The sequence below is a fragment of the Equus przewalskii genome, chromosome 2 (assembly GCF_037783145.1).
Source record: "Equus przewalskii isolate Varuska chromosome 2, EquPr2, whole genome shotgun sequence".
NCBI classification, from domain to species: Eukaryota; Metazoa; Chordata; class Mammalia; order Perissodactyla; family Equidae; genus Equus; species Equus przewalskii.
In genome coordinates, this window is record NC_091832.1 from 12,302,825 (window position 1) to 12,330,056 (window position 27,232).

A 27,232-nucleotide genomic window follows, 5' to 3' on the forward strand; every position below is an offset into this window, starting at 1 on the left:
ATATTTAAAAGTGTTCAGAGGTCAGCCTAGTGGCGTAATGGTTAAGTTTGTTCTCTCTGCTTTGGCGGCCTGGGGTTTGCTGGTTTGGATCATGGGCGTGGACCTACACAGTGCTCATCAAGCCATGCTTCGGTGGTATCCCACAGAGAACTATAAGGACTTAGAACTAAGATATACAACTATGTACTGGGGCTTTGGGGAGGAAAAAAAAGCGGTGGTGGGGGGAAACCTCACCAACTTAAAATTCTGTACCCTGCAAAACTATCCTTCCAAAGGGAAGAAGAAATAAAGATTTCTCAGACAAACAAATTGAGGGAATCTGTCACCAGCAGACCTGCCTTACACCTTAAGAAACCAGAAAAAGAGCAAATTAAACTCAAAGTAAGCAGATTGAATAGAAATAATAAATACTAGAACACAAATCAATGAACTTGAAAACAAGAAATCAACAGAGAAAATGAACAAAACCAAAAGCTGGTTCTTTGAAAAGATCAACAAAATGGATAAGCCTGTAGTCAGGCTAACTAAGAAAAAAAGAGAGAAGACACAAATCACTAACATCAGAAATGAAAGAGGGGATATCATTACAGATTTCTATAGACATTGAAAGGTAATAAAAGAATATTATCAACAATCTATGCTCATAAATTTAATAAGCTAGATTAAATACACTAATTCCTTAAAAAACAAAATCTGCCAAAATTCACACAAGAAGAAACAGATAATCTGAACAGGCTAAATCTATTTAAAGAAATTTAACCACAAATTAAGTACCTTCCAAAACAGAAAGCACCAGGCCCAGATAGGTTCACTGGTGAATTCTACCAAACGTTCAGGAAGAAATTATACCAATTCTCTGCAATCACTTCCAGAGGATACAAGCAGAGAGAACACTTAACTTATTCTATGAGGCCACCATTGTCTAATACCAAAACCAAACAAAGACATTACAAGAAAGGAAAAACACAGACCAATATCTCTCATGAACACAAACACAAAATCCTCAACAAAATATTAGCAAATCAAATCCAACAATGCATAAAAGGAATTATATACCATAACCAAGTGGGATTTATCCCACGTATGCAAGGCTGGTACAACATTTGAAAACCAGTTAATGTAATCCATCACATCAACAGGCTAAAGAAGGAAAATCAAATTATCACATCAACAGATGCAGAAAAAGCATTTGACAAAATCCAAAACTTATTCATGATAAAGAAATCTCTCAGCAAATTAGGAATAGAAGGAAATTCCTCAACTTGATAAAGAACATCTACAAAAAACCTACCACTAACATCATACTTAATGGTGAGAAACTCAAAGCTTTCCCGCCAAGTTCAGGAAAATGGCATGGATGTACCTTCTTACCACTGTTTTTCACCATCTTACTGAAAGTCCTTGCTAATGCAATGGGATAAGAAAAGGACATAAAAGGAATACAGATTGGGGGGAGAAATAAAACTGTCTTTGTTCACAGATGATGATGGCCTATGTAGAAAACTCAAAAAAATCGACAAAAAGCCTCCTAGAACTAATAAGCAATTAGAGCAAGGTTGCAAGATACAAGGTTAATGTACAAAAGTCAATAGTTTACTATACACCATCAGTGAACAAGCGGAATTTGAAATTAAAAACATATTTCCATTTACATTAGCATGCCCAAAAATGAAATAGTTAGGTATAAATCTAACAAAATGTGTACAAGATCTATATGAGGAAAACTACAAAACTCTGATGAGAGGTATCACAGAAGAACTACATAAATGGAGAGATATTCATATTCATAGATAGAAACACTCAATATTGTCAAGATGTCAGTTCTTCCCAACTTGATCTATAGATTCAATGCAATCACAATCAAAGTCTCAGCAAATTATTTTATGGATATCAACAAACTGATTCTAAAGTGTATACGGAGAAGCAAAAGACCTAGAATAGCAAACTCAATATTGAAGGAGAACAACAAAGTTGGAGGAATGATACTACTCAACTTCAAGACTTAGTATAAAGCTACAGTAGTCAAGACTTTCAAGAAAAAGAATAGATTAATGAAATAGAATAGAGAGCCAGAAATAGACCCACGTAAATGTAGTCAATTGATTTTTGACAAAGAAGCAAAAGCAACACAATGGGAAAAAGACAATCTTTTCAATAAACAGTGCTGGAACATCTAAACATCCACATGTAAAAAAATGAACCTAACAGACACTTTCATAAAAATTAACTCAAATTTTAAAATTTCAAAAGTTAACTCAAAATTAATCACAGACTTAAACATAAAACTCAAAACTATAAAACTCCTAGAAGATAACATAGGAGAAAACCCTGATGACCTTGGTTATGGCAATGAACACCAAAGGTACAATTCATGAAAGAAATAATTGACAAGCTGGTCTTCATTAAAATTAAAAACTTCTGCTCTACAAAAGAGAATGAGAAAACAAGCCATAGAGTAGAAAAAAATATTTGTAAAATATATCTGATAAAGGACTGTTATCCAAAATATGCAAAGAACACTTAAAACTCAACAACAAAAAATAAACAACCTGATTAAAAAATAGGCAAAAGATCTGAACAGACACCTCATCAAAGAAGATATACAGATGGCAAGTAAGCATATGAAAAGATGTTCAACATCATATGTCATTAGGGATATGCAAATTGAGCCAACAATGAGGTACCATTATACACCTATTAGAATGGTCAAATTCCAAAACAGTGACAACACCAAATGCTAGCAAGGATGTGGAGCAACAGACACCTTCATTCGTTGCTGGTGGGAATGCAAAATGGTACAGCCATTTTGGAAGACAGTTTGTCAGTTTCTTATAAAATGAAATCCTTAGCCATCCGATCTAGCAATCACGCTCTATATTTACCCAAATGAAGTGAAAACTTACGTCCACACAAAAATCTGCACACAGATATTTATAATAGCTTTATTCATAATTGCCAAAACTCAGAAGCACCAAGATGTCCTTCATAAACTGTGATGCATCCAGACAATGGACTATTATTCAGCACTAAAAGGAAACGAGCTATTAAGCCTTGATAAGATCATGGAGGAAGCTTAATACATATTACTAAGTTAAATAAGCCAATATGAAAAGGCTACGTACTGTATGATTCCAACTATATGACATTCTAGAAAAGGCAAAACTATGGAGGTGGTGAAAAGATTAGTGGATTCCCCAGGAGAGGGAGGGATGAACAGCAGAGCACAGATGATTTTTAGGGTAGCGAAACTATGTAGTATTCTGATACTACAATGGTAGATACATGTCATTATAGATATGTCACAGCCCATAGAATGTATAACACCAAGCGTGAACCCTAATATAAACTATGGACTTTGGGTGAGAATGTGTCAATGTCGGTTCACTCACTGTAACAAACGTACCACTCTGGTGGGAGATATTGATGGTGGGGGAAGTCGTGCACATGTCGGGACACGGTATATGGGAACTCTCTATGCTTTCTGGTCAGTTCTGCTGTGAATCTAAAATTGCTCTAAAACAAAAAGTTTATTAATTTAAAAACACAACGAACTAGGAAGGTTCCACTTCCAGAATGGCAGAGTAAGTACCTACCGAACTGACCTTACTGTAGTTGTAATTTACTTATATATAATAAATATTTAATATCAAACTGAACTGTACGGAATAAATGGACCTACTTTCAAATCAACAGGCCTCCTATTAGTCAACAGATTCCAGACTTTAAAGTAAAGTTAAAGAGTCTTAAAACTTCATGTGGACCCAAATATCAGGATGTGCAAGATTTGAGGATATAGTTCTCAAACGATGTGAAGTTTGAGCTGTGTGGAACAAGTAGCACTGCCTTTCTCAACACCTGGGTAAGTAAAGAGTCTACAGCCATGATTGGGCTTTTAAGTCAATTCTTCCTCCCTGGATCTGAGGCCTGCCTGGATGTTCTGCAGTGATTTGGGGAGAGACGATAACGATGACAGCTAACATTTATGGACTACTAAGCATGTTACACATATTAACTCTAAGATAGAGTCCACAGACCCAGGTAGGCTGAAAGGGCCAGATGATGTTCTCAATCAAAGCCACTTGGGTAGGGGGGATTTAGTCCTAAACTCTAACTGTCAGGAATCTAAATAGAGAGATAATCATCTCAGAGGGCAGCAGTCAGTAGTAATTACTGCCCAGTATTCACATTACAGCTATAAAACTATGTAGAAGGTCTAGACATGCTAAATTTATTTCCATATGATGAAAAATCTAGGTCAGATATAAACTGAATTTTTACAAAGTTCCGGGTAGAATGTGCTACCTAATCTAACACATAACCCGTCAATTTTGGGGGGGAAAGTATCTAAGCAAAATGAGAGCTTTGCTTTAAAGGCCCAGTGGGTCTCCAATCTCCTGGGTCCCCCGGTGCTCTTGGTGGTGTCTTCCAATGTGAGAGTTAGTGTCTGAGTTTTACTGATTCTTGGAAAAGGGCCATGAGCACACTGAATGGCTGGATCTGAACCCAGTAAAGTGTCTCTTCTCCCAAAGACAAAGATCAATTTCGGAATCACCAGACCCTCAGGGTGCTCAAACAACTACTCCACATGTACCCTCACTTTCTCCCTCCAAAGACACAGTAAACTGTGAGCAAGGAGACATTCCAAGTGGAATAGATCTGTCTTACTTGGCTTGATGTCAAACTCTTTCACTGCTTTGGTACTCTCTTATTGCCCAAAGACAGCAAGGCTCATGGCTTACCAAACCCAGGTAGCAAGCTCTAAACAGCTTCCTATGGTTTCAAGCCTGCTCCATTTCCATTACCCCTGCATCTGGAAATTCCACTGCAAACAGTGTAGTAATGGACAGTGTAGCAGTGCAGCAACTCCTTGAGCAAAGCTGAGCCCCCTCAGATGCAAAAATTATATGTCTAGACCAAAATATATGTCTAAATGAGGTCTTCACCCTCATAGTGTTTATACAGTCCTCAGTTAGAGTCAAGCAAATCAGTCCTTATATTGTCTGGAGGAGCCTATGGGTCCAGGTGGAACAGAGTCTGCATGCATGAGATCATTTGCTTCAATTCCAATATGTGAAATCAATGTCAACATGAAACAAATATTCCTCTCACTTTTGTTGTCTCCTGTTCCAATAGAGGGAAAGTTATCAGGAGTCCCATGAGGCAGAAAACCGTCTCTGTGAGCCCTGATGCTTGGGCATGGTAGGACAGAACATTAATGGAGCCCTCATCACATGGCCCTAATGACTGGAGCCATACACACTAGAACAGAGGCCGTGGACCCAGGATACATACCTGGCCCCAAGATATGTACAAGACCAAAAGGAATGTTGACAGATCAAGGCAAGAAACAACTAACAATCAAAAATAGACTGAACACATTCTCCCATAGAAAGCATGCCCATGAGCTCTGCATGCTTCAGTCAGCGGAGTGAAGAGACAACGTAATATGCTGAACTGTGCAAAGTGAGAAGAGGGAAAGAAACTGGGCATCTGCGGCCATTCTTTCATTTCACCTTTCTTAACCTTCAAGCACTCACCTGTGTGGCCATGGAGAGGTGAGTGCGGCCGCTGTAGTGTAGGTGATGTGCTAGAGGTCACAATCAAACTCTTTCGGTTACTTGTCCGACAACTGCAATGAAAACACAAATGTCAGTTATAAGAGGGCCACACCATGGGTCCAGAGACCTTGAATGGCTATGGAGTAACAAAAGAGTGACACCACTCCATGGGCTGAGCAGTATACTGTTTAAACTGAACTGGGTCAGCAATTACTGTTTGCACCAGTGAGATTTCAACATTCATTGTGTTCCATCTTAGGATAACTTGTGCCATTGTATTGACTTTTATCTTGTATTGCCATTGTACTTTTCCAATGTTTAGGTTTTGCTTCCCAAGCAAACACAATGAGCTCCTTAAGGGTAACAATCATGTCTTAAATGGTATCTAGTGCAGAATGCCCACTGCAAATTTGATTTAGAAAACAAAAAACGCAAGTCATAAATACTCTCATATCTCATAGAACTTAATGTTTCTGCAATAAAAATGAAACTATTAACTTAATCTATGAAATTTATTTTTAAAAAACGGCTTAATCAATGAATTAAGTAATATTCTCATTTCACCATAAATTTCAAAACAGTCCTGGGTTTCTTCTATAAAGCTGGCTTTCCATTATGTTAATGCCTGAGGCTTTTTCTTGTGGTTGAAGAAACCAGATCACGATAAAAAGCCATTTTGTGCTATACCTGCTACCGAAAAGTGCGTATAGATTTATTTGAAAGTCAGCCCATCTTTTAAAGGCACAGGGGTGCCTGGCATTTATGTTCATCCAAACAAATATTTACTAAACACCAACTATGCACCAGGCACTGTTCTAGATGCTAGGGAAGCAGTAGGGAACAAGAGAAAGTCTCTGTCCTCAAACTGGAGTAACTACTGCTGTGAAGAAAGAGAGAGAGGAGAGAATGTTCAAGAAATAGCAGAGAAGTCGAGTCGCGGGGGAAGAGGGGAGAATGATAGGAAAAGAAGTAGGTTATAGAAGCTATGGGGCTGGCCACAGCCAAACTCTGTAGGGCTGACAGAGTGCCACAAAGAACTATTGGGATTGTGATGAGAAACCTCTGGAAGGATTGAGCTCAATCTCAAGAACGAGATTATGATTAGAAATGATAAGCACTTTTGTCCAAGAAACTGTTAGGACTAATCTAATCACGTCTAACAGCCTCATTACCTCAGTCACCATTAAATGTCTAAGCCTCCCATTCTCTAATTTGACACGGCCTCCCTCTACTCCTTGCAACTGAGTTGCAACTTGCATCTATTTTGCAACTGTACTCGGGCAGCTGAAGGGGACTGAAGAAAAGCTCAAAATCATCTGGCTGGCATCTCCTTATATTTATGATGATGAATGTCAAGTGTGTCTTGTCAACCACGCTACATTTACATAGGAAATGTGCTCTCTCTCTCCCCAAAACAACTAATTCACATCTTCTCAAACGTCCAGCACTCCTTCTCCAAATCTCACCCTCATCTGTTGACTTTTTTATTCAACTGGGGGTAAAAAGAACACAACACAAAAAGAAGTAATACTTATTCCTGTCATAAAAATCTATTAGCTTAAATCCGTATCCATATACTTTCCTATCTGTAATAGCAGAAGGAAAGACCGCGCTCCTGTCAAAGCCAACTCCGCCGACTCCCCATTCCAGAAGTCTGCACCTGCATTGCCCTCCCCTTCCCATGCCATGAATTTCTACTTCCCATTGGATCATTCTCATCATCATGAAAACACGCTGTCATTTCTAAAAATAAAAATAAAAACTTTCATAGAGCTCCCCCAAGTGGTCCATTTCTTTGCTCCTCGGTCTAGGAAAAATTCCATGTAGGGGTTCCGTACTTGTCATCTTCACATCCTCATTTCCTATTCTCTCTGTAGCCTACTCTAGGCAGTCATCCCCATCTTGCCACTGAAACCCCTGCTATCAAAGTCACCAATGAGAATGGTCAATTCTCAGTCCTTATCTTATGTAACCTTTTAACATCATTTGACAGTCACAATTCCCTTTTTTTTTTAAAAAAAAGAGCTGGGATATAATTTACATTTTATAAAATATATAGATCTTAAATGCTCTGTTAAATGAGCCTTGACAATTGTATTCACCCACACAACAATATCCAAAACAAGAGGCAGAATAGTTCTATTATCCCAGAAAGTTCCCATGTGCCCCTTGCCAGTCAATCTCCTGTCCCACAACCACTTTCTTCTATCACCATATATTAATTGTGTTTTGCTGGATTTCCTATAAGTAGAATTACACACACTACGTATTTTTTTGTGTTTTGCTTCTTTTGTTCAACCTAATATCTGTGTAAATCTTCTTGAGATACTTCTCTTTAGTTTCTAGGACAGGATTCTTTCCTGGTTTTCCTCCTATCTTACTAACTGCTCATTTTTCATTTTCCTTTGCTTGTTTCTTCTCTTCCTGACCTCTAAATCATTTAGTACTCCAGGACCCAGATCTGAAATATCTTTTCTTCTCTCCCTAAACAACGTTTTTTTTTTTCCAGTTTCATAGCTTTAAATCTATGATGCTGATGATACCCAGCTTTTTATTGCTAACTCTGTGCTCTCTTCTCTGAGCACGAGACTCACATATCCAAATGCCTACTTGACATCTCCAACTGGATGTCTAAAAGGCACCTCAAACTTAATATTTGCAAAAGAGAGCTCTTGAATTTCCCTCTAAAACCTGCTACTCCTCCCTATGTTGGCACCATTACATGGCACCACCATTCATCCAGATGTTCAAGCAAACACCTATGAATTATTGTTGATTCTTCTCTTTTCTTCACACCCATGTCCAAAACAACCAGGAAGTCCTGTGCATTATACCTTTAAAATATATCCTCAGTCCAAATAATTCTCATTACCTCTATTACTACTACCACCCCAGTTCAAGTCTATAAAAGATTTCTGAATGATCTTCTTTCCACTTTGGTTCTTCCTGCTCACCCTCCTGCCCCCACCAGTCTATTCATCACCCATCAGCTGGAGTAATAGCTGAAAAACCACAGATGAGATCAAGTGAATTCCTACTTAAAAACTCTCAGTGGCTTCCCATAACATTTGGAATATAATTCAGACTCCTTACCGTGGCCATTTAAATTAATCCTACTGTAAAGAATCTATTTTTTCCTAGTCAAGATTCTTTTTTAAGATTTTATTTTTCCTTTTTCTCCCAAAGCCCCCCGGTACATAGTTGTTCATTTTTAGTTGTGGGTCCTTCTAGCTGTGGTATGTGGAATGCCGCCTCAGCATGGCTTGATGAGCAGTGCCATGTCCGCGCCCAGGATTTGAACTGGCAAAACCCTGGGCTGCCAAAGCAGAGAGCAAGAACTTAACCACTCGGCCACGGGCTGGCCTCCTAGTCAAGATTCTTGATAAGGTTTTGCCTTTCGGGTTTTCTTTAAAAGAAACATAGTATGTTTATTCAGCCCTTATCCTAAGAGCAAATAAGATATAAATATTCTCAAGAAAATAAACTCTAGGCCCTTCAGTTTTGAACATGAGAAATTTTACAGAATATACACATGAAACCACACTGACCCTTGGAAAGCTTACCCAGACCAAGGGAATCCTGAGCAGAAAGATATCTCAAAGACTTCTGTACTTCGGCTCACACCACTTCCCTCAACAGATATGCCCTCCCTCCTTGACTTACCCAAATCTACCTGTTCCTTAGGGACCATGAGCTCAAATGAGGTGTTGTGTGAATTCTCGTTTATTCTTTCAAGCAGGAAGATGTCTCTCCTTTCTCTGAACACCTTTAGCAAGTGTGGCTTATACTGCTCATGTTCTTAGTGTCAGTGTAGCACAGTAGAAAGAAACAGGGCTTTGGAATTAGAAGATCCAAGTTTGAGATTGGCTGTTTGACTTTGAGCAAGTCTCATAAATCCTCATGTTTTGGTGTTTTCAAATATAAAATGAAGATAATATAAACCTTACATGTCATTGTGGACTCCTCTTTCTCTCATATATCAACCCATCGTAACTCTTGTTGGCTTTAACATCAAAATATATCCCAAATCTGATCATTTCTCACTTCTTTCACCACTACCACCTTGGACCAAGTCACCACCATCTCTTATCTGAATTAAGTAAAATAGCTTCCTCATTGATATTCCTGCTTCCTCCACTCTTGTTCCCCTATAATTTGTTCTCAACAAAACACCCTTTAAAATATAAATCAGAAAAGACTTCCACTTCCAACCATGATGGAGTAACAAGTAATAGATTTACCCTCTTATCTTATACAACTAATAAGCCAGACAAAAACATGAAACAATTTTCAGACAGTGGACAACAAGCAGTGCAGGACAGTGATCACTAAGAGACATGAAACAAACAAGGTGAGTCTTATGATTGCCTGAGCTTACTATCTGGAAAGACTTCATAGCAACAGCACAGGGAGGAGGTGACCCGCACAGAGCCTGGCAGTCTCCCTGAGTTAAGGAAACCACCCAAGAAAAAGAGCAGGTGGAACACTCCTTGGTGCTCACACAAAGTCAGGAATAGTTTGTGATCCTACTACCCAGAGGGGAAAAACCTAGTCATTCAAGGGACAGTGGCAAGGAAAAATTAGTCCCAAATGCTACTCTGGTCCCACCTAATAAAACTTAAAAGCAATCCTCAAAAAGATTAAACTATTTCCAAGCAACTTAACTGCATCCTAGAACAAGGCTCAAAAATATTGAAAGGAATAAAAAATATCCAACACACAACAAGGTCAAATTTGCAGTGTTTTGTATGTAATAAAAAATTACTAGGCATAGAAAAAAGCAGGAAAATATGACCCATAACGAGGGGGGGAATGAACAGACCTAGAGATGACAGAGATGATCGAACTAGTAGAAGAGAACATTAAAATCATTAGAACTATCCTGCATATTTTCAGTAAGGTATAGAAAAGTATGAGCATGTTAAGGAGAGATTATGGATGATATTTAAAAAACCCAAACAGAATTTCTGGAGGTTAAAAGAGTGTCAGATGAAAGTTAAACTGGATGGCATTAACAGGAGATGAGGCACTACAGAAGAAAACGTTAGCGCACCTAGATACAGCAAGAGAAGGGATGCAAAATGAAACAAAGAAATTTTTTAAAATGGAAAGAGCAACAGTGAGCTGTGGGACAACATCAAGCAGACTAGATTTGTAATTTAAGTCTCTGAAAGAGAGGAAGGGAGAAAAAATACTCGAAAAAATAATTGCTGAAAAATTTCCAAATTTGTTGATAATTATAAACTCACATATCCAAGAGGCCCAATGAATCCAAAGCACAAGAAACATGAAGAAAGGTACACCAAAGCACATCATAATCAAATTACTTAAAACTAGTGATAAAGAGACAAGCCTAAGAGCAGTCAGATAGAAAAATCACATAACTCACAGAAGAACAAAGATAATGACAACAGACTTCTTTTTGGGAAAAGGATGCAATTCAGAAGACAGTTGACGAAATCTCTCAAAGTACTGAACCTAGAATTCAAATACCAAGCACAAGTATCTATCAAAAAGGTAGTCAAAATAAAGACTTCTTCAGACATATAAAAGCTGAAATAATCCATTGCCAACAGGCCTGCACTATAATAAATGTTAACGGAAGTCCTTCAGGTAGAAGGAATACGGTACCAGATGGAAATCTAGATCAATACAAAGGAAAGAAAACTACCAGAAATGGTAAATATGTGGGTAAATATCAATCATTTGTTTTTATTTTTAAAATCTCTTTAAAAAATAATTGAGTTTAAAAGCTACATAATCATTTACCGTGAAGTTTACAACATAAGCAGATATAAATGAAGGACAGCCACAGCACCAAGGCTGGAGGGAAGAAGGGAAGTGCACTGTCGTGAGGCTCTTACCTTAGATGTGAAGTGGCTGACAAATAGAAATAGCAAGCAATAGGATATATTAGAGTATATGAGAAAGCCATTTAGTGTAAACCTAATTCGGCCTGTTTTTTTTCAAAAGGGCCAGACTGTGGCAGTGAGCATGCATTGTGTATCTGCTTTAAACATTTCCTATGGCAAGAACAAATGGCCTTAAGATAAAGGTGTAACTTCCCCCCACATTGGTATTTCCTTAGGGATAAGCATCTTCCCTTAGGCTAGGAACTGATTGCTGTGCTCGCCTGTGACCACCCAGCTCGGGACAACAGACCTGCCACCCTGCTGTGTTCACCGAGATAGCAGACCTACCTGCTGTTTCCATCAATCGCTGTGCCGACAGAGCAGTCTCGCGACTACTGTAAAAGGGACATTTCACTCATATGTGAAACATCCTGTTTGGGGGTATATAACCACTCTGTGCACCCCACTTCTTCGGTGCCCTTTCTTCCTTCGGGAAGAAAGGCACTGGGCCATTGTCCTCAGATTTTAGCTCAGAATAAACTCCCCCAAATTTTCATTTATAGATTGGTTATGGATTATTTTCGTCGACATGGTCTAATATTACTTGAAGGTAAACTGTGACAAGTTAAAATTTTACATGATAAACATTAATGCAACTACTAAAAAAGAAAAATGAAGAACTATAGTTAATAAGACAACAAAGGAAATAAAATGGAGTCATAAAAAATGCTCAATCCAAAAGAAGGTAGAAAAAGAAAAAAGGGAGAACAAGTACAGCTGGGCCAAATAGAAAATAAATAGCAAGATAATAGATTTAAATCCAATTACACCAATAATAATGTAAAATGTAAATGTTCTAAATACAAATTCAGTTAAGGCAGAGACTATAAGAATGGATAAAATAGCAAGACCCAAGTGTTTGCTATTTATTATTTGTGACAACCCAAAACTAGAAACCACCTCAAATGTCCACTGACACATGAGTGATAAACAAGTCATAAGATATCCATACAATGGACTACTTACTACTCAGCAATAAAAAGGAAGGAGCTATTGATTCACACAATGGATGAACCTCAAATAATTATGCTGAAAGCAAGATGGCACACATAAAAGAGTACATAGGAACAATTCTAGTCACATCAAATTCAAGAAAATGCTAACAAACCCATAGTGACAGATAACAGATTAGTGGTTGCCCAACCAGAGACAGGAGAGGGATTATAAAGAGGCATGAGGACATTTTGGGAAATTACAGATATGCTCATCATCTTGACTATGCTAATGGCTTCACAGACATATACATATATCAAAACCCATCAAATTGTATGTTTTAAATATGTACAGTCTATACTTCAATCACACCTCAATAAAGCTGTAAAAAAAATTTTTTTTTAACGTAAGTAATATCAAAATCACTTTTCTGCTTAAAATTCTCCCTGTCTCACTTAAGAGCAAAAGTCCATGTTCTTACAATGGCCTACAAGGCTTTAAATGATCTGGATCTCCACTACCTCATTCCGTTACTCACTCTTTACTCCAGCTATACGGGCCCCCCTACTTTCCTCAGAACATGCTGAGCATGCCACTGCCTCAGGGCCTTCACAAATGACATTTCCTATTTCTGTGTTTCCCCCCAGAGAGCCTCACAGCTTGCTCTCTCCTTATTCAACTCTTTGTTCAAGTACAGTCTTCTCAGTGAATTTTTCCCTGATCATTCTATTTAAAACTGTAAACCCCTCCCAAATTCTCTATCCTCCTTCCTGATATATTTTTCTCAACTGCACTTACTACTATCTAACATACAATATATTTTGCGAATTCATTTTGTCTGTTGTCTCTCTTCCCATCAGAATCTAAGCTCTACGAGGTAGGGCTTGTGCATGCTTTGTTTACTGCTGTATTCCTCAACGCCTAGAACACTGCCTGGCACATGGTAGGCTCTCAATAAATATTTGTGAAATGAATGAATGGATGAGTATGATCTGTTACAACGATTAAAATAAGATATTGGTACGTGTAAGCTATATTAAACCATTATGCCTAAACTCCTTGTGTATGAAAATGAAGACCTCCTGAAACTGCAAAGACAGATAATTGATTCTAATTTCATTTGCCATGATATTACTTAAAATTTAAAATAAAATCCAAAACAGTAAAGATCATATTTCCAGGCCACACGCCTTTCTATGAAGGTACATATAATCTCACTTGACAAATCTGCAACAGCTGCCAGGGGAAAAAAAAGTCAGACACCCTGGTACAGAAGCCATGACTCAGCTGAGATCCAAAACAAGGAACTGGCTATTTTTCCATTTCAACAGGCTCTAGACATTTCCCCAGGATCCTAGAAGATAAAGTGCAGGTCTTAACTCTTTCATCCCAGTAAGATGAAAGTACTGGATATTTGCAGAGTCAGCCACACTAACTCTCAGCTGATGGGAAAGAAACTGGAAGCCCCTTGATCTGATGCTCTGCGGCCTATTGCAGGGACTGGTTAAAGTAGACTGCTGCCCAACACCATCCCAGTCACTTGGTCACTCAGAGCAATGCTGGCATTTCACCATGCTCCACCATGCTCATGTGGACAGTGGGAGCAAGGACTAAGATAACCTGTGCAATCTCTGTGATACTGTTGAATTGTGGCCATATTTGGAGAGTTCCGAGCCTTCAAAAATCCCTCCTTCCAGCAATTAGCAGGTACTCAAATCTGACTCCCTGCAGGGGCTGCCGTAAATTTATTTAGGAAGCCTCCTTCCCAGTCTGCAGCGATATAGAGTACGGAGTAGGATGCATGGTTGCAGACGCCTCAGGCCTCTCCAATCTCCCAGTCCCAGAAGTCCAGCAGCCCCTAGGAATTTGACCACTCAGTAAATGGCTAGAGCATTTGGCTAGCCCTTTACTTTCTTTCAGAATTTAGAAGGAGGAAAAGACCCCTTCTGTTTCATTAAATGTGATCAATAAAATAGAGAAGAATCTGGGGCCATTTAAGGTCAAGCACTTCCAGATGTTATTTCAAAGTAACAACTAGGATGACGTCCCTGTAAAGACTGAGAAGCTACAGTGGGAGAAAATACATGTTCTCTCAGTCAATAAAGGGTGCTGCTTAGAGATAAATCCATTATTTATCTTTTGCCTGGATTATCCTAACTAGTCTCTCTGGTTTACTCCTGTCTCCTACTCCCAGTCTGTTCTCAACACAAGCAGCCACAGTGATCCCTTTACAGCACAAGTCAGATGATTTCACTCATCTGCCCAAAGGCTAATTTCTCAGGGAGATGCCCAGCTCCCAGGACCATTGCACCAATTGTTCCCTCTGCCTGGAATGTCCTTCCCCCGGCTATACTATGGCAAAATCCCTTACCTCTTTCAGGACTTGACTCAAATGTCACTGTCCCAGTTTCTCTACATAATACCACGACTTACTCTCCCCTAATCCCCTGTACTCTACCTGTTTTTTGGATGGGAGCTCTTCTTGGATTAATTATTTTTTAACCCCTGCTTCACTGGCTTGAAAATTATACATTCTACTTTATTTTCTTTTTTAAAAAACTATTATTATTAAGTTTTAACAGGTACTCTTGTCTTAACAATGTCTAAGGTTAACCTGCGTCTCAACTCTCCTGAGCAAAATTAAAAGATCTTAACTCCAATTCTCCTCTACCCGCCTCCAACTTACACGTTATTTGGTTCAGTATTTCAGGTCTATCTTGCTTTTATATTGCCAAATTAGTAATTATTATTGTTTTATACGATAATCGCTTGATTTGACTTACTCATATATTTTCTAGTTTCTTTGCTCAGTGTTCTCTTTTGGATCTCATACCTTTCTTCTTTCTTTCTGAAATATATCTCTTAGCAATTATTTCAGCGAGAATCTGATAGTGACAAACCTTCTCAATTTCAGTGTTTGCCTGAAAATGTCTTTATTTTGCTCACTGACTTTCGATGATAATTTAGCCTCTTGCTGAGAGTAACTTTTTTCTCAATACCTTAAAGATGTTATTCCCTTGTCTTATGGCTCCTGTTATTGCTGTTGAGAAGCTTGCTCTTAGGATTGTTGTTCCTTTGTAGCTAATTTTTCCTTTCTCTCTGGTTGCTTTTTTTTTTTACCATTAACTTTATTTTCTAGTATAACTCACATACTAGAGAATTCAACCTTTTAAAGTGTACAATTCAGTGGGTTTTAGTACACTCTTAAGGCTGTGTGACCATCATTGCTATCTAATTCCAGAAGGTTGTCATTACCCTGGAAGAACCACTGTACCCACAAGCAGTCACTCCCCATTCTAGCTCTCTCTACCCTACCCAACTCTGCTCAGCCCCCAATACACTTTCTGTCTCTATGGATTCACCTATTCTGGATATTTCACAGAAAGGAATCATACATTATGCAGCCTTTTATGTCTGGCTTCTTTCACTTAGCATAATGTTTTCAAGTTTCACTCATGTTGTAGTATTTATAAGAACGTCATATCTTTTTACAATAATATTCCATACTATGAATATGCCACATTTTGTTTATGCATTCATAAATTAATGGATACTTGGGCTGTTTCTACTTTATGGCTATTTTAAATGATGCTGCTATGAACATCTGCACATTTGTGTACACATATGTTTTCAATTTTCTTGGGTGAACTTCCTTGTTGAGCTCATTTATAAGAGCTCTTTCAGCTTTTGTGGATTCCTGAGAGTTCTCTAGTTCCTTTTAAGACCTCTGTAAAAACTGCAATTTTACTGTAATGTATCTAGATAGAGATTTATTTCTACCTATTCTGCTTCACGATATTATTTTGTTTGTTTCTAATCAGTTCTGAAAGGTCTCAGTCATTATCTCTAGGAATATCACCTTTCCCCTATTTCTCTATATTCTGTTGGACCTCCATATTGCATCTTCCATATTTCTTAGCTCTCACTGTTTACATCTTTCCATCTCTGTGCTGCACTCCAGATAAAATTTTACTAACTTTGTCCACAGCTCTACTATTTAACCTGTTGAACTTTAAAATTCAATGATACAATATATTTAATTCCCTGTATTTGAATTGGGATTTTTCCAAAATACGTCTGGTCTTATAAATTAAATATAGGTCTTTTTTTCTCTCATTTTTGTTTCCTTCTTTTATAGATATATATTTTATATTTATATATATATATATATTTTTTTTTTTTCCCCCTGAGGAAGATTAGCCCTGAGCTAACATCTGTTGCCAATCTTCCTCTCTTTTTGCCTGAGGAAGATTAGCCCTGAGCTAATATCTGTGCCAATCTTCCTCTACTTTATACATGGGTTACCACCACAGCATGGCTGACAAGTGGTGAAAGTCTATGCCTGGGATCCAAACCTGCAAACCTAGGCCACCAAAGCAGAGCGCACAAACTTAACTACTAGGCCACGGTGCTGGCCCCCTTCTTTTATATTTTTATTCATTTTAAATAGACTTATTTTATAGTCTTTATCCATAATGATACTTTCTGAAGTTCTTAGGGGTCTAGTCTTATTGTTTCTTTTTTACTGATTTTCGCGTGTGGTGGATTGTTTCCTTGCATGGGCTATAATTTTGTACTGTGAACTCACCTTCAGTGAGCTTTATGGGAATCTTACACTACCTGATTTGAGGGTGTGCAATTTAAAAGAAATCTGACAGATCTGTCAGGGTTATTACCAGCCCAGAATCAGCTCCTAGACCACACATACAGTATAAACTCCTGTCCCCAAATTCAGTTGAATAAAGGCCTACAGTTAAAAATTCAAGGGTGACTTTCTTCTTTATTATTAAGAGCCTTAATTAAAACCCAGATGAGGCTAAAGAACTTCTCATCTCCTCTTGCCAGTGGGTAAACTGCTTTCCTAGCGCACTCCTGCATTGAGGGTAAAGCCCTTTGAGGGTCCTAACTATATGTGGGGTCTCAATTCTACCCTACTCTAGGGTCTCCCCACCCAAAACAAGCCCAAGGCCTCAACCTCTTTCCCCTCAAGGATATCAGGACTAGTACACCTCCTCCCTGGCCCCTTTCTTAGAAGTTCCAACGTGGGTTAGTACTGTTCAGATATTGTTTTCCCTCTTAGATTTATGTCCCTTGGGATTTTCCTCATGTTCTATTGAATTTACCTACGCATTTAAAACAATCATAACAGCTAATATTTATAAAGTGCTACTTGGGCACTGTCTAAAGCTCTACATGTAGTGTCTTATACCCTATGACATAGGTACTACTATTGTCTCTCCTTTTTACAGACAAGGAACCTGAAGCACAGAGAGGCTAAGCACCTTGCCCTAGGTCACAATAAGGGACTAACATTTTTTGAAAGCCTAATCTAACTCACATTCTCTTTGCCCCGGATCTTTTTTAATGTGGCGCTCTATCCTAAAGATGGTTCAGACGGCACATATCCAGAAAAACAAGGGCATTTTGTACAACCTAACTAACTTCAGGGGGAGAAAAGGGTGGGCAGATAAGATATCAAGTCCTACCCTAGGTGGGGATCTAATGCACAGCATGGTGACTATAGTTAGCAGTACTGTATTGTGTACAGTCATGTGCCACATAACAACGTTTTTGTTGATGAGCCATTGCATATACGATGGTGATCTCATAAGATTAGTACCATACAGCCTAAGTGTGTAGTAGGTTATACCATCTACGTTTGTGTAAGTACACTCTATGACATTCACACAATGAGAATTACCTAATGACGCATTTCTCAGAACACATCTCTGCATTAAGTGGCACATGACTGTACTTGAAAGTTGCTGTGAGAGTAGAGCTTTAATGTTCATACCTTAACAACATAACAATAAAATGGTAATTATGTGAGGTGAAGGAAGTATTAACTAACCTTATTGTGGTGAACATTTTGCAATAAAAACATGTATCAAATCATTACACTGTACATCTTAAACTTATACAATGTTATATGTCAATAATACCTCAATAAAGCTGGAAAAAGAGGGGAAAAAACCTACCCTAGGGATTGGAGCAGAACTTTGACACAGCCACGAATACTGGGGAGGAGACCTGCCATAGCAGAGACTCCGCAAAGACTATGCCCTCACTAAATTCTTGAGTCATGACCATCTTCACTATCGCCACCCCCAACTCTAAATCAAGGCACAGCAAAGACCTATCTTGATCCAGACAAAAAATAAAGAGGTACAGATCATCTCTGCCCTGGCCAATCCTGAATCCTTTCATTATGTTATAGCAGAAAAGACCACCAACAATGCAAAGGAAGCATGATTCAGCTCTAAGCATGTTGTAACAGCCAAACCTACAAGACTCCGCAACATGGTCCTGCAGCAATACCAACTTACAGTGAAGAGAAACAAACATGGGTCTAAAGCTCAAATGCCCAGAACGCTTGGAACAAATCAACAGTCTTAAAGCAAAAAACATGAGGAGAAGGGGAAACTGGCCAAATGTAAGCCAGTGCAATCTTGTCCCCTGGCATCATGCAACATAGTGGTAAGTTTCCCTAACATGGCAGCAGCAACACTTCCCCAACTCTAGTCTCAAGATGAAGAAAGAGCTGCCCATCACCTAGAAATCCAAATAATTCTGTCATTGGTGACTGTAGCTGACATTCACATTCCCAGAGTTCTAATCAAATAAACCTGGTAGTAGAGATGGGAGAGGAATTTAAAAGCCCAGAGTGGGCACTGCTTCAGAACCTGTGTACTCTAAGTGCGTCTATATTTCTAGTGCCCAGGACAGTGGCTGATACGTAGTTATTTGGATAAGCAATGAACGGGAGAGAATTGTCCTGTAATGCATTCTTAAACTCTCGCTAGGAAAGTAGCCAATGAGACTAAAGATTTTTTCTGTGAATGGAGTACACTTCCACTACAGAGGCCCTCCACAAATGTGGACCTTGGTAAAATGAGGACGTATAAGGCTATCCATGATTACATAGTGTCTGGGAAGTTGTGGTATATTTGGTTTGCCTTTACTAGTTCTCATGGCTTCTGGATTTCTTTGGAAGTTCCAAATTATAAGCCCACTTTCCAGGTTACATTTCCAGACCAGTTTTTTTGAGAGCTAGTGGTTAAAGGGAAATGCAAAATGTCTTATAATCACTCCATACGTTGGTCCAACATCCAGATTAAACTCTGCTTTAGTAACAATCCTTCTTTTCTGCTTCCTCCCTCAATAAGCAGCCCAGCTGTCTGGCCTATGCCCAAATTTCCATAATCGAGACGATTAGAGCACAGTTCTGTTTCTATGAGGCAGCCACGGATACAGAGGCTACTTTAAGGACCAGGCCCTCACTTTCAGTAGTCAAACCACCATCACAGTCATTTTTCATGACAGTTAATTGCAAGGTTCTATGTCACGCATTCAAAGGACTAAAACAATGTGCAAATATAATCGACCTTTGGCCTTCAGAGGCCCACACTTGAAGAAACTTAGATAAGTGAGGGAAGAGAACTCAGGCAACATATAGGGACACAAGCCCCTTTTAAGATTCTGGGTGTCTATGCTCCACCAAAATGAAGAATTAAACTAAGAGGAAAGCAGGTGATCTGGGGAACTCAGAATCCACAGTGGGGAGAGGTCCCGGAAATACCATGATGACAACTGTGCAAGAGGACCAGAGGATAATCAGTTTAGACTGGAACAGAAGATGAGAGGGCTCTGGGAGTCACGCTTGGGGGAGACGGGGTCAGGGTATCTAATGTTATACATACTGACAAGCATTTTGCAGCTCTGATGGAAGATTCTGGGATGAATAAATGAATGCTACATAGAATATAAAGCAATGCAAAAGTGAGGCAATTATGACCCTCAGGAAAACAGAAAGTAGTAAAAGAAAACAAATATAATCATAGCATACAATGACTCAATTAGGAATAATATTTATGAAATCATAATAATTTGACATTGAAGTAGATAAAAGAATTTAAAGTGGCTACTTGTGAGAAGCAAAAATCAAGGACGGTAGGAGTGGGGTAAGAGAATATTTAGTTTTCTTTTATAAGCCTTAAAGAACTAACGTACTTTTGAAATTACGTCCATATATTACATAAGCCACCCACAATGTGGGTGGCTTACACATATGTAGAGTGAACAGGAAGGGGATGGTAAGAACATTTACCCAGGTAGGAGAAGAAATCTGTAGCAAGCAATAATGTGATAGCAGTAATTATTCTGCATTTTAATTGGTACAATCATTGTTCGAATCTAAGCTGTAGTAGTGTGTTCAAAACTATCAATGATCACATCAATCCTCAGATAAAAATCCTCTGACAACTGCCATAGACAAATAAATATCTAAATTAGTTATTAGTATGCCATTCAAGACCTTTCATGATATGGCCCCCCGCTGATTTGCCCTACCCACCACCATCTCTCCACAAATTCACCCTCCACACACTTGACACCCCAATACTAAACAAGCCCATGCCATTATGCCTCCTCTTCCTTGCACATGTATTGCTTCTGCTTAAATACCCTTGTCCCAAATGTCTACCTGACAAATATGCATTAATTCTTCTCTGATCAACTCAAAAGTTTCCTTCTCTCTAAAGCCTTCCTTGTGTTCTCCAGGGCAGAACTAGAGATCGGTTGCCAAACACTGGCACTGAATCTTATATATCCTTCCATTATAGAATTTATTGTGCATCTTCATGCCACTCCCACCACAAGCTATGTAGCTTTACAGGAGAAAACTAACAAACTTTCAGAGGAATAAATAACCCTTGTCCTATAAAGTTGTGCTGGAAAATAAAATAAGAGGGAAAGCTGCCTAAATTATTTTATGACACTAGTATAATTTTGATTCAAAGTCAGATAATAATAGCCTCAGAAAATTATAGGTTCATTTCCTTTATAAATATATATATTTTACTTCTATAAAATTTTAGCAAGCTTAATTTTTAAAAAACCCACCATGATCAACTTGGTCTGAGAACCCCTGAAGGGCCCTGAGATCCTTTCAAGAGGACTGCAAAGTCAAAGCTATTTTCACAGGAATACTAAGACATTATTTGCCTTTTCCACTGGGTAACATTTGTACTGATGTGACAAAAGCAATAATGGGTAACATTTCTGGCACCTTAACACAAATGGAACCAAAATGCTCTCATAGTCATTGTATTTTCCACCACCACTCATCTGCAGTTTTAAAAAAGTCTAGATTCACTTAAGAATGTTCTTGATGAAGCAACAAATAGTAATTTTATTAAATCTTGACTATCTTTTAAATATACTGTGCGACAAAATCAGAAGTATGCATAAAACACTACTGTTGAACTACATAAGTACAGTGATTGTCTTAAAGAAGACTCTTGTCCCACTAGTTGAGTTGTGAGCACTTTTTTCATGTGGCTATTTTATGGTTATTCAGACTTAAGTATTTGCCAACTTTTTCTTGAAATGAACAAAACAGGCCTATGGCTTCAAGGAAAACGACCGACAGTATTTCTTACCAATGATAAAATTTGACCTTTGAAGCAAAAATGAGAATTTCGAAAAGTCTGTATCATGAGTTTTACAGCTTCCCAATATTTAGACTTTTCTGATGAGAGTGATGGTGACATGAGCAAATGTAATTTTTTTTCATATTCTATAATTGAAATGTATCAAGATTAGGAAGGGAAAAAAGAAAATATTTGATAAAGTTTAGCAGAATATTAAAAAAAACTCTCAAGAAAATAGAAAAAAATTTCTTACTTTTAAAAAGCGTCTTTACCCAAAATTTAAAGGAAAAATTATTCACAGGAAAAAATTTTAGATACATTCCTTTTAAGGTCAAGAAAAACCAAGGCTGCCTGCTCTAGGGGCTGGCCCCGTGGCCAAGTGGTTAAGTTCACGCGCTCCGCTGCAGGCGGCCCAGTGTTTCGTTGGTTCGAATCCTGGGCGCGGACATGGCACTGTTCATCAGACCACGCTGAGGCAGCGTCCCACATGCCACAACTAGAAGGACCCACAACGAAGAATATACAACTATGTACTGGGGGGCTTTGGGGAGAAAAAGGAAAAAATAAAATCTTTAGGGAGAGAAAAAACAAGGCTGCCTGCTCTCATTGCTACCTCTAAACCTATACTAGAAGTTCTGGCCAATGAAAATTTTAAAACAACAAAAAACTGAGGATAGAAGGGAAAGATATAAAACTTCAATACTTACATATGTGAGCAATAACTACATAGAAAACAAGTTACTATTTATAATAGTAAGCAAAACACTTGAAGAAATCTAATGCTAAGAAAGTCAGCCAATAAAATCAACAATGGGAAGATGGATTTCCTCAAGTTGAAATTCAAATAACAGAAATCTGAAAAATACTTGCAAAGACAGAACATTTTAGATTATCAGAGATATAAGTGAATAAAATATAAAAAATAAAAATTAATGAATCAAAACTGACAGTAATAAAATAAGAACAGTTGAATATGGAAAAAATTTAATTAGATGTTTTATAAATTATAATTATAGATACTGAAACTCAATAGTTGAGGTAAACTCTATCTTTAACATAATCAAAAAGATAATTAGTGAAAGATAGTACTAAGGAACCCACTCAACGATACAAATGACTGAACAGCTATGTGAGCTTATTTCCTGGACTCTATTTGGGACCATACTATAGAGGCCTGAGGACAGCCTTAGAGCTAGAGAGGAAAAACTGCAATGTAATAAGCTTTATTGTAATCCACAGACACTTCCTAACAGTCTGGTCCATTGACCCAGTCCTTCTACATGAACTTCTTGCAAACATTTAGATTAGGAAGAACATACCTATTTGAAAAATAATTAATAATCCAAAAGGAACAAGCACAAAATCTATACAAAGATATTATAAGAAATTAATATTCAGGGGCCAACTCCGTGGCCGAGTGGTTAAGTTCACGCGCTCTGCTGCGGCGGCCCAGGGTTTGGATCCTGGGCGTGGACATGGCACCGCTCGTCAGGCCACGTTGAGGTGGCGTCCCACATCCCACAACTAGAAGGACATGCAACTAAGATATACAACCATGTACGGGGGGGTTGGGGAGATAAAGCAGGAAAAAAAAAAAAAAGATTGGCAATAGTTGTTAGCCCAGGTGCCAATATAAAAAAAAAAATTAATATTCAGAATATATTAAAAACTCCTACAACTCAACAACACAACAATAAACAGCCAGATTTTTTAAATGAGCAAAGGACTTGAATAGACATTTCTCCAAAGAAGATACACAAATGGCCAACAAGCACATGAAAAGCTGCTCCATATCACTAGTCATTAGGAAAATGCAAATCAAAACCACAATGAGATATCACTTCATACCCATTAGGATGGCGATTATAAAAAACAACAAAAATAGAAAATAACAAGTGCTAAGATGTAGAGAAATTGGAACTCTATGCATTGTCAGTGGAAATGTAATATGGTACAGCCACTGTGGAAAATAATATGGCAGTTCTTCAAAAAATTAAAACAAAAAATTACTGTATGATCCAGCAATTCCACTTCTAGGTACATATCCCCCCAAAATAAAAGCAGGAACTCAAATAGATATCAGTACACTCATGTTCATAGCAGCATTATTCACAATAATCAAAAGGTGGAAGCTACCCAAGTGTCCATCAACAGACAAGTGAATAAACAAAATGTGGCATATACATACAATGGAATATTATTCAGCCTGAAAAAGGAAGGAGATTCTGACACATGCTATAACACAGATGAACCTTGACAACATTATGCTAAGTGAAATAAGCCAGTCACAAAACCACAAACATTTTATGATTCCACTTATATGAGGTACCTAGAGCAGTCAAATTCATAGATAAAGAAAGTAGAATGGTGGTTATCAGGGGCTGGGGAGAAGAGGGAATGGAGAGTTAGTGTTTAATAGGTACTGAGTGTCAGTTTGGGAAGATGAAAACATTCTGGAAACGAATGCGAGTGAGGTTGCATAATAATGTGAATGTACTTAATGATTTAGCCACAGAACTGTACATTTAAAAACAGTTAAACGGCAAATTTAGGTTCTGTATATTTAACCACAATTAAAAGTCAGAATTAGAAAAAGAGATAAGAAAAATAGAAGGAAAGAGAAAGAAAAAGAAAAACTTGGATCTATCCCATTCAAAGCTGATTTAAAATCAATTAATATATTATACCATATTAACAAAGGACAAAAATTACATGATCATCCGAGTAGATGCAGAACACACATTTAACAAAGGTCCAACACACATTCATAATAAAGGCTCTCAACAAACTAGGAATAGTTAAGGGAACAACTTCAACCTGATAAAGGGCACCTATCCCACAACTAACATATTTAATGGTGACAGACTGAATGCTTTGCTCCCTAAGAGAGGGAACAAGGCAGTAATGTCTGCTTTTGCCACTTGTATTCAATACTGTACTGGATGTTCTTGCCAGGGCAATAAGAAAAAAATAAAAGCATCCAGACTGAAAAGAAAGAAGTAAAATTGCTATTATTCACAGATAAAATGATCCTATATGTGGAAAATCTTAAAGAATTAAAAAAATAAAAGCTACTAAAGCTACTAAGTTTGGCAAGATCACAGAATACATAAATATATAAAAATCAATTGTATTTCTATATGCTATCAACAAACAATCCAAAAATGAAATTAAGAAAATACCTACACTCACAATAGCATTAGAAAGACTAAAATACTTAGGAATAAATTTAGCAAAAGTATACTGACAACTACAAAATATTGCTAAGAGAAATTAAAGAAGAGCTAAATAAAGAGACATATTCCATGTTCACAGATTGGAAGACTCAATATTGCCAAGGTAACAATTTTTCCCCAAATTGACCTATAAATTCAAAGCAATCCTTATCAAAATTCCAATAGGCTCTCTTGTAGAAATTGACAGGCTGATCCTCAATTTATATGGAAACACAAAGCAATCAAAACAACAAAATAATTTGGAAAAAGAACAAGAAAGTTGAAGAAATTACACTACCTGATTTCAAAACTTACTATAAAGCCACATTAATCAAGACAGTATGGAATTAGGACAAGGATAGGCATATAAATTAAAGGAATGGAAGTGAGAGTACAGAAATAAACCAATAACACTTATGGTCAACTGATTTGAACAAACATGCCAAGACAACAGGGAAAGGATAGCCTTTTAGACAAATTATGCTGGAACAAATGGATAGCCACATACAAAGAGAAAGAAAAGAAGAAAATCTTTGACCTTTACCTCATACCATACACAAAAATTAACCCAGATGGATCATAGACCTAAATTAAAGAGCTAAAAACTTAAAACTTGCAGAAGAAAATCTTTATAACCTTGGGTTAGGTGAACAGTTCTCAGAAATGATACCAAAAGCATTATCCACAAAAGAAAAATTAAAAACTTTCGTACTTCAAAAGACTCCATCCAATGATTGGCAATAGATGATAGCTCAGGGCCAGTCTTCCTCACCAAAAAAAAAAAAAAAGGGACTCCATCCAAGAAGATGGAAATACAAAGCACAGACTAGGAGAAAATATTTGCAAATCATGTACCTGATTAAAGGACTTGTACCTAGAGTACATAAAGAACTCCAAACTCAATAATAGTAAGACAAATAAATCAGTTTTTTAAATGGACAAAATATTTAAATAGACAGTCCATCAAAAAGGATACTACAAATGGCTAATAATAACATAAAATACTTGGGTCATTAGTTATTAGGGAAATACAAATTAAAACCACAATTAACTTCCACTACATACCCACTAGAATGGCTATAATCGAGAAGATAGAATATCTAGTACTGGTGAGGATGCAGAACAACAAATCCTCATATATTGCTGGTGGGAATATAAAATGATATAGTCACTGTAGAAAACAGTGTGGAAATTTTTAAAAAGTGAAGCACAGGCTCCATAGCCTAATGGTTAAGTTTGGTGTGCTCCACTTCAGTGGCCCGGGTTCAGTTCCTGGGTGTGGACCTACATCATTCATCAGAGGCCATGCTGTAGTGGCAATCCACATACAAAATACAGGAAGACTGGCATAGATGTTAGCTCAAGGTGAATCTTCCTCAGCAAAAAGAAAAAAAAAAGTTAAGCATAAACTTACCATATAACACAATTCTTTCCTAGGACTCTATCCAAAAGAAACGAAAACAAAAGTGCAGTCAATGACACGTATGTAAATGTTCACAGTAAGATTTACTCATAATAGTCCCAAACTCCGGGCCAGCCTATGGCCTGGTAGTTAAGTTCATGCGCTCTGATTCTGCAGCCCAGGGTTTTGCAGGTTTGGATCCTTGGCACAGACATGGCATGACTCATCATGCCATGCTGAGGTGGCATCCCACACAGTACAACCAAAAGGACCTACAACTATCTACTGGGGGGCTTTGGGGAGAAGAAGAAGAAGATTGTCAACAGGTGTTAAGTCAGGGCAAATCTTTCCATGCAAAAAAAGAAAGAAATAGTCCCAAACTGGAAACAATCCAAACGTCCATCAACTGGTGAACGGACTAACAAAATGTGGTTTATCCATTTAATGGAACATTATTCAGCAGTAAAAAGAAACGAACTACTGATGCATACTATAATATGGATAAACCTCAAAGCACTACGCTAATGAAAGAAGCCAGAAACAAAACCCTACAAGGTACATGATTCCATTTATATGAAATGTTCAGAAACAACAAATTTTTATAGCCAAAAAGAGGATCAGTGGTTGCCTAAGACTCGGAGAAATAGTAGAATTATCTGCAAATGGGTACAAGGAAACTTTTTGGGTGCCGGAAATGTTCTGAATTTAGATTACTGCGATGGTTGCACAATTTTATAAATTTAGTAAAAACCATTGAATAACTTAGAATTGGTGAATTTTA

The 27,232-nt window shown here is 37.8% G+C and overlaps 1 protein-coding gene across 16 annotated transcripts in view; it reads right to left on the bottom strand.

The window, feature by feature from the left end:
- Positions 1 to 27,232, bottom strand: part of MAST2 (microtubule associated serine/threonine kinase 2) — a 211,016-nt gene that overhangs the window by 46,199 nt on the left and 137,585 nt on the right. For all 16 annotated transcript variants that reach the window (XM_070609709.1, XM_070609713.1, XM_070609712.1 and 13 more), the window contains one exon: positions 5,538 to 5,629. In XM_070609709.1, coding sequence (XP_070465810.1) covers positions 5,538 to 5,629 — 92 coding nt within the window. The remainder of the gene's footprint in view (positions 1 to 5,537; positions 5,630 to 27,232) is intronic.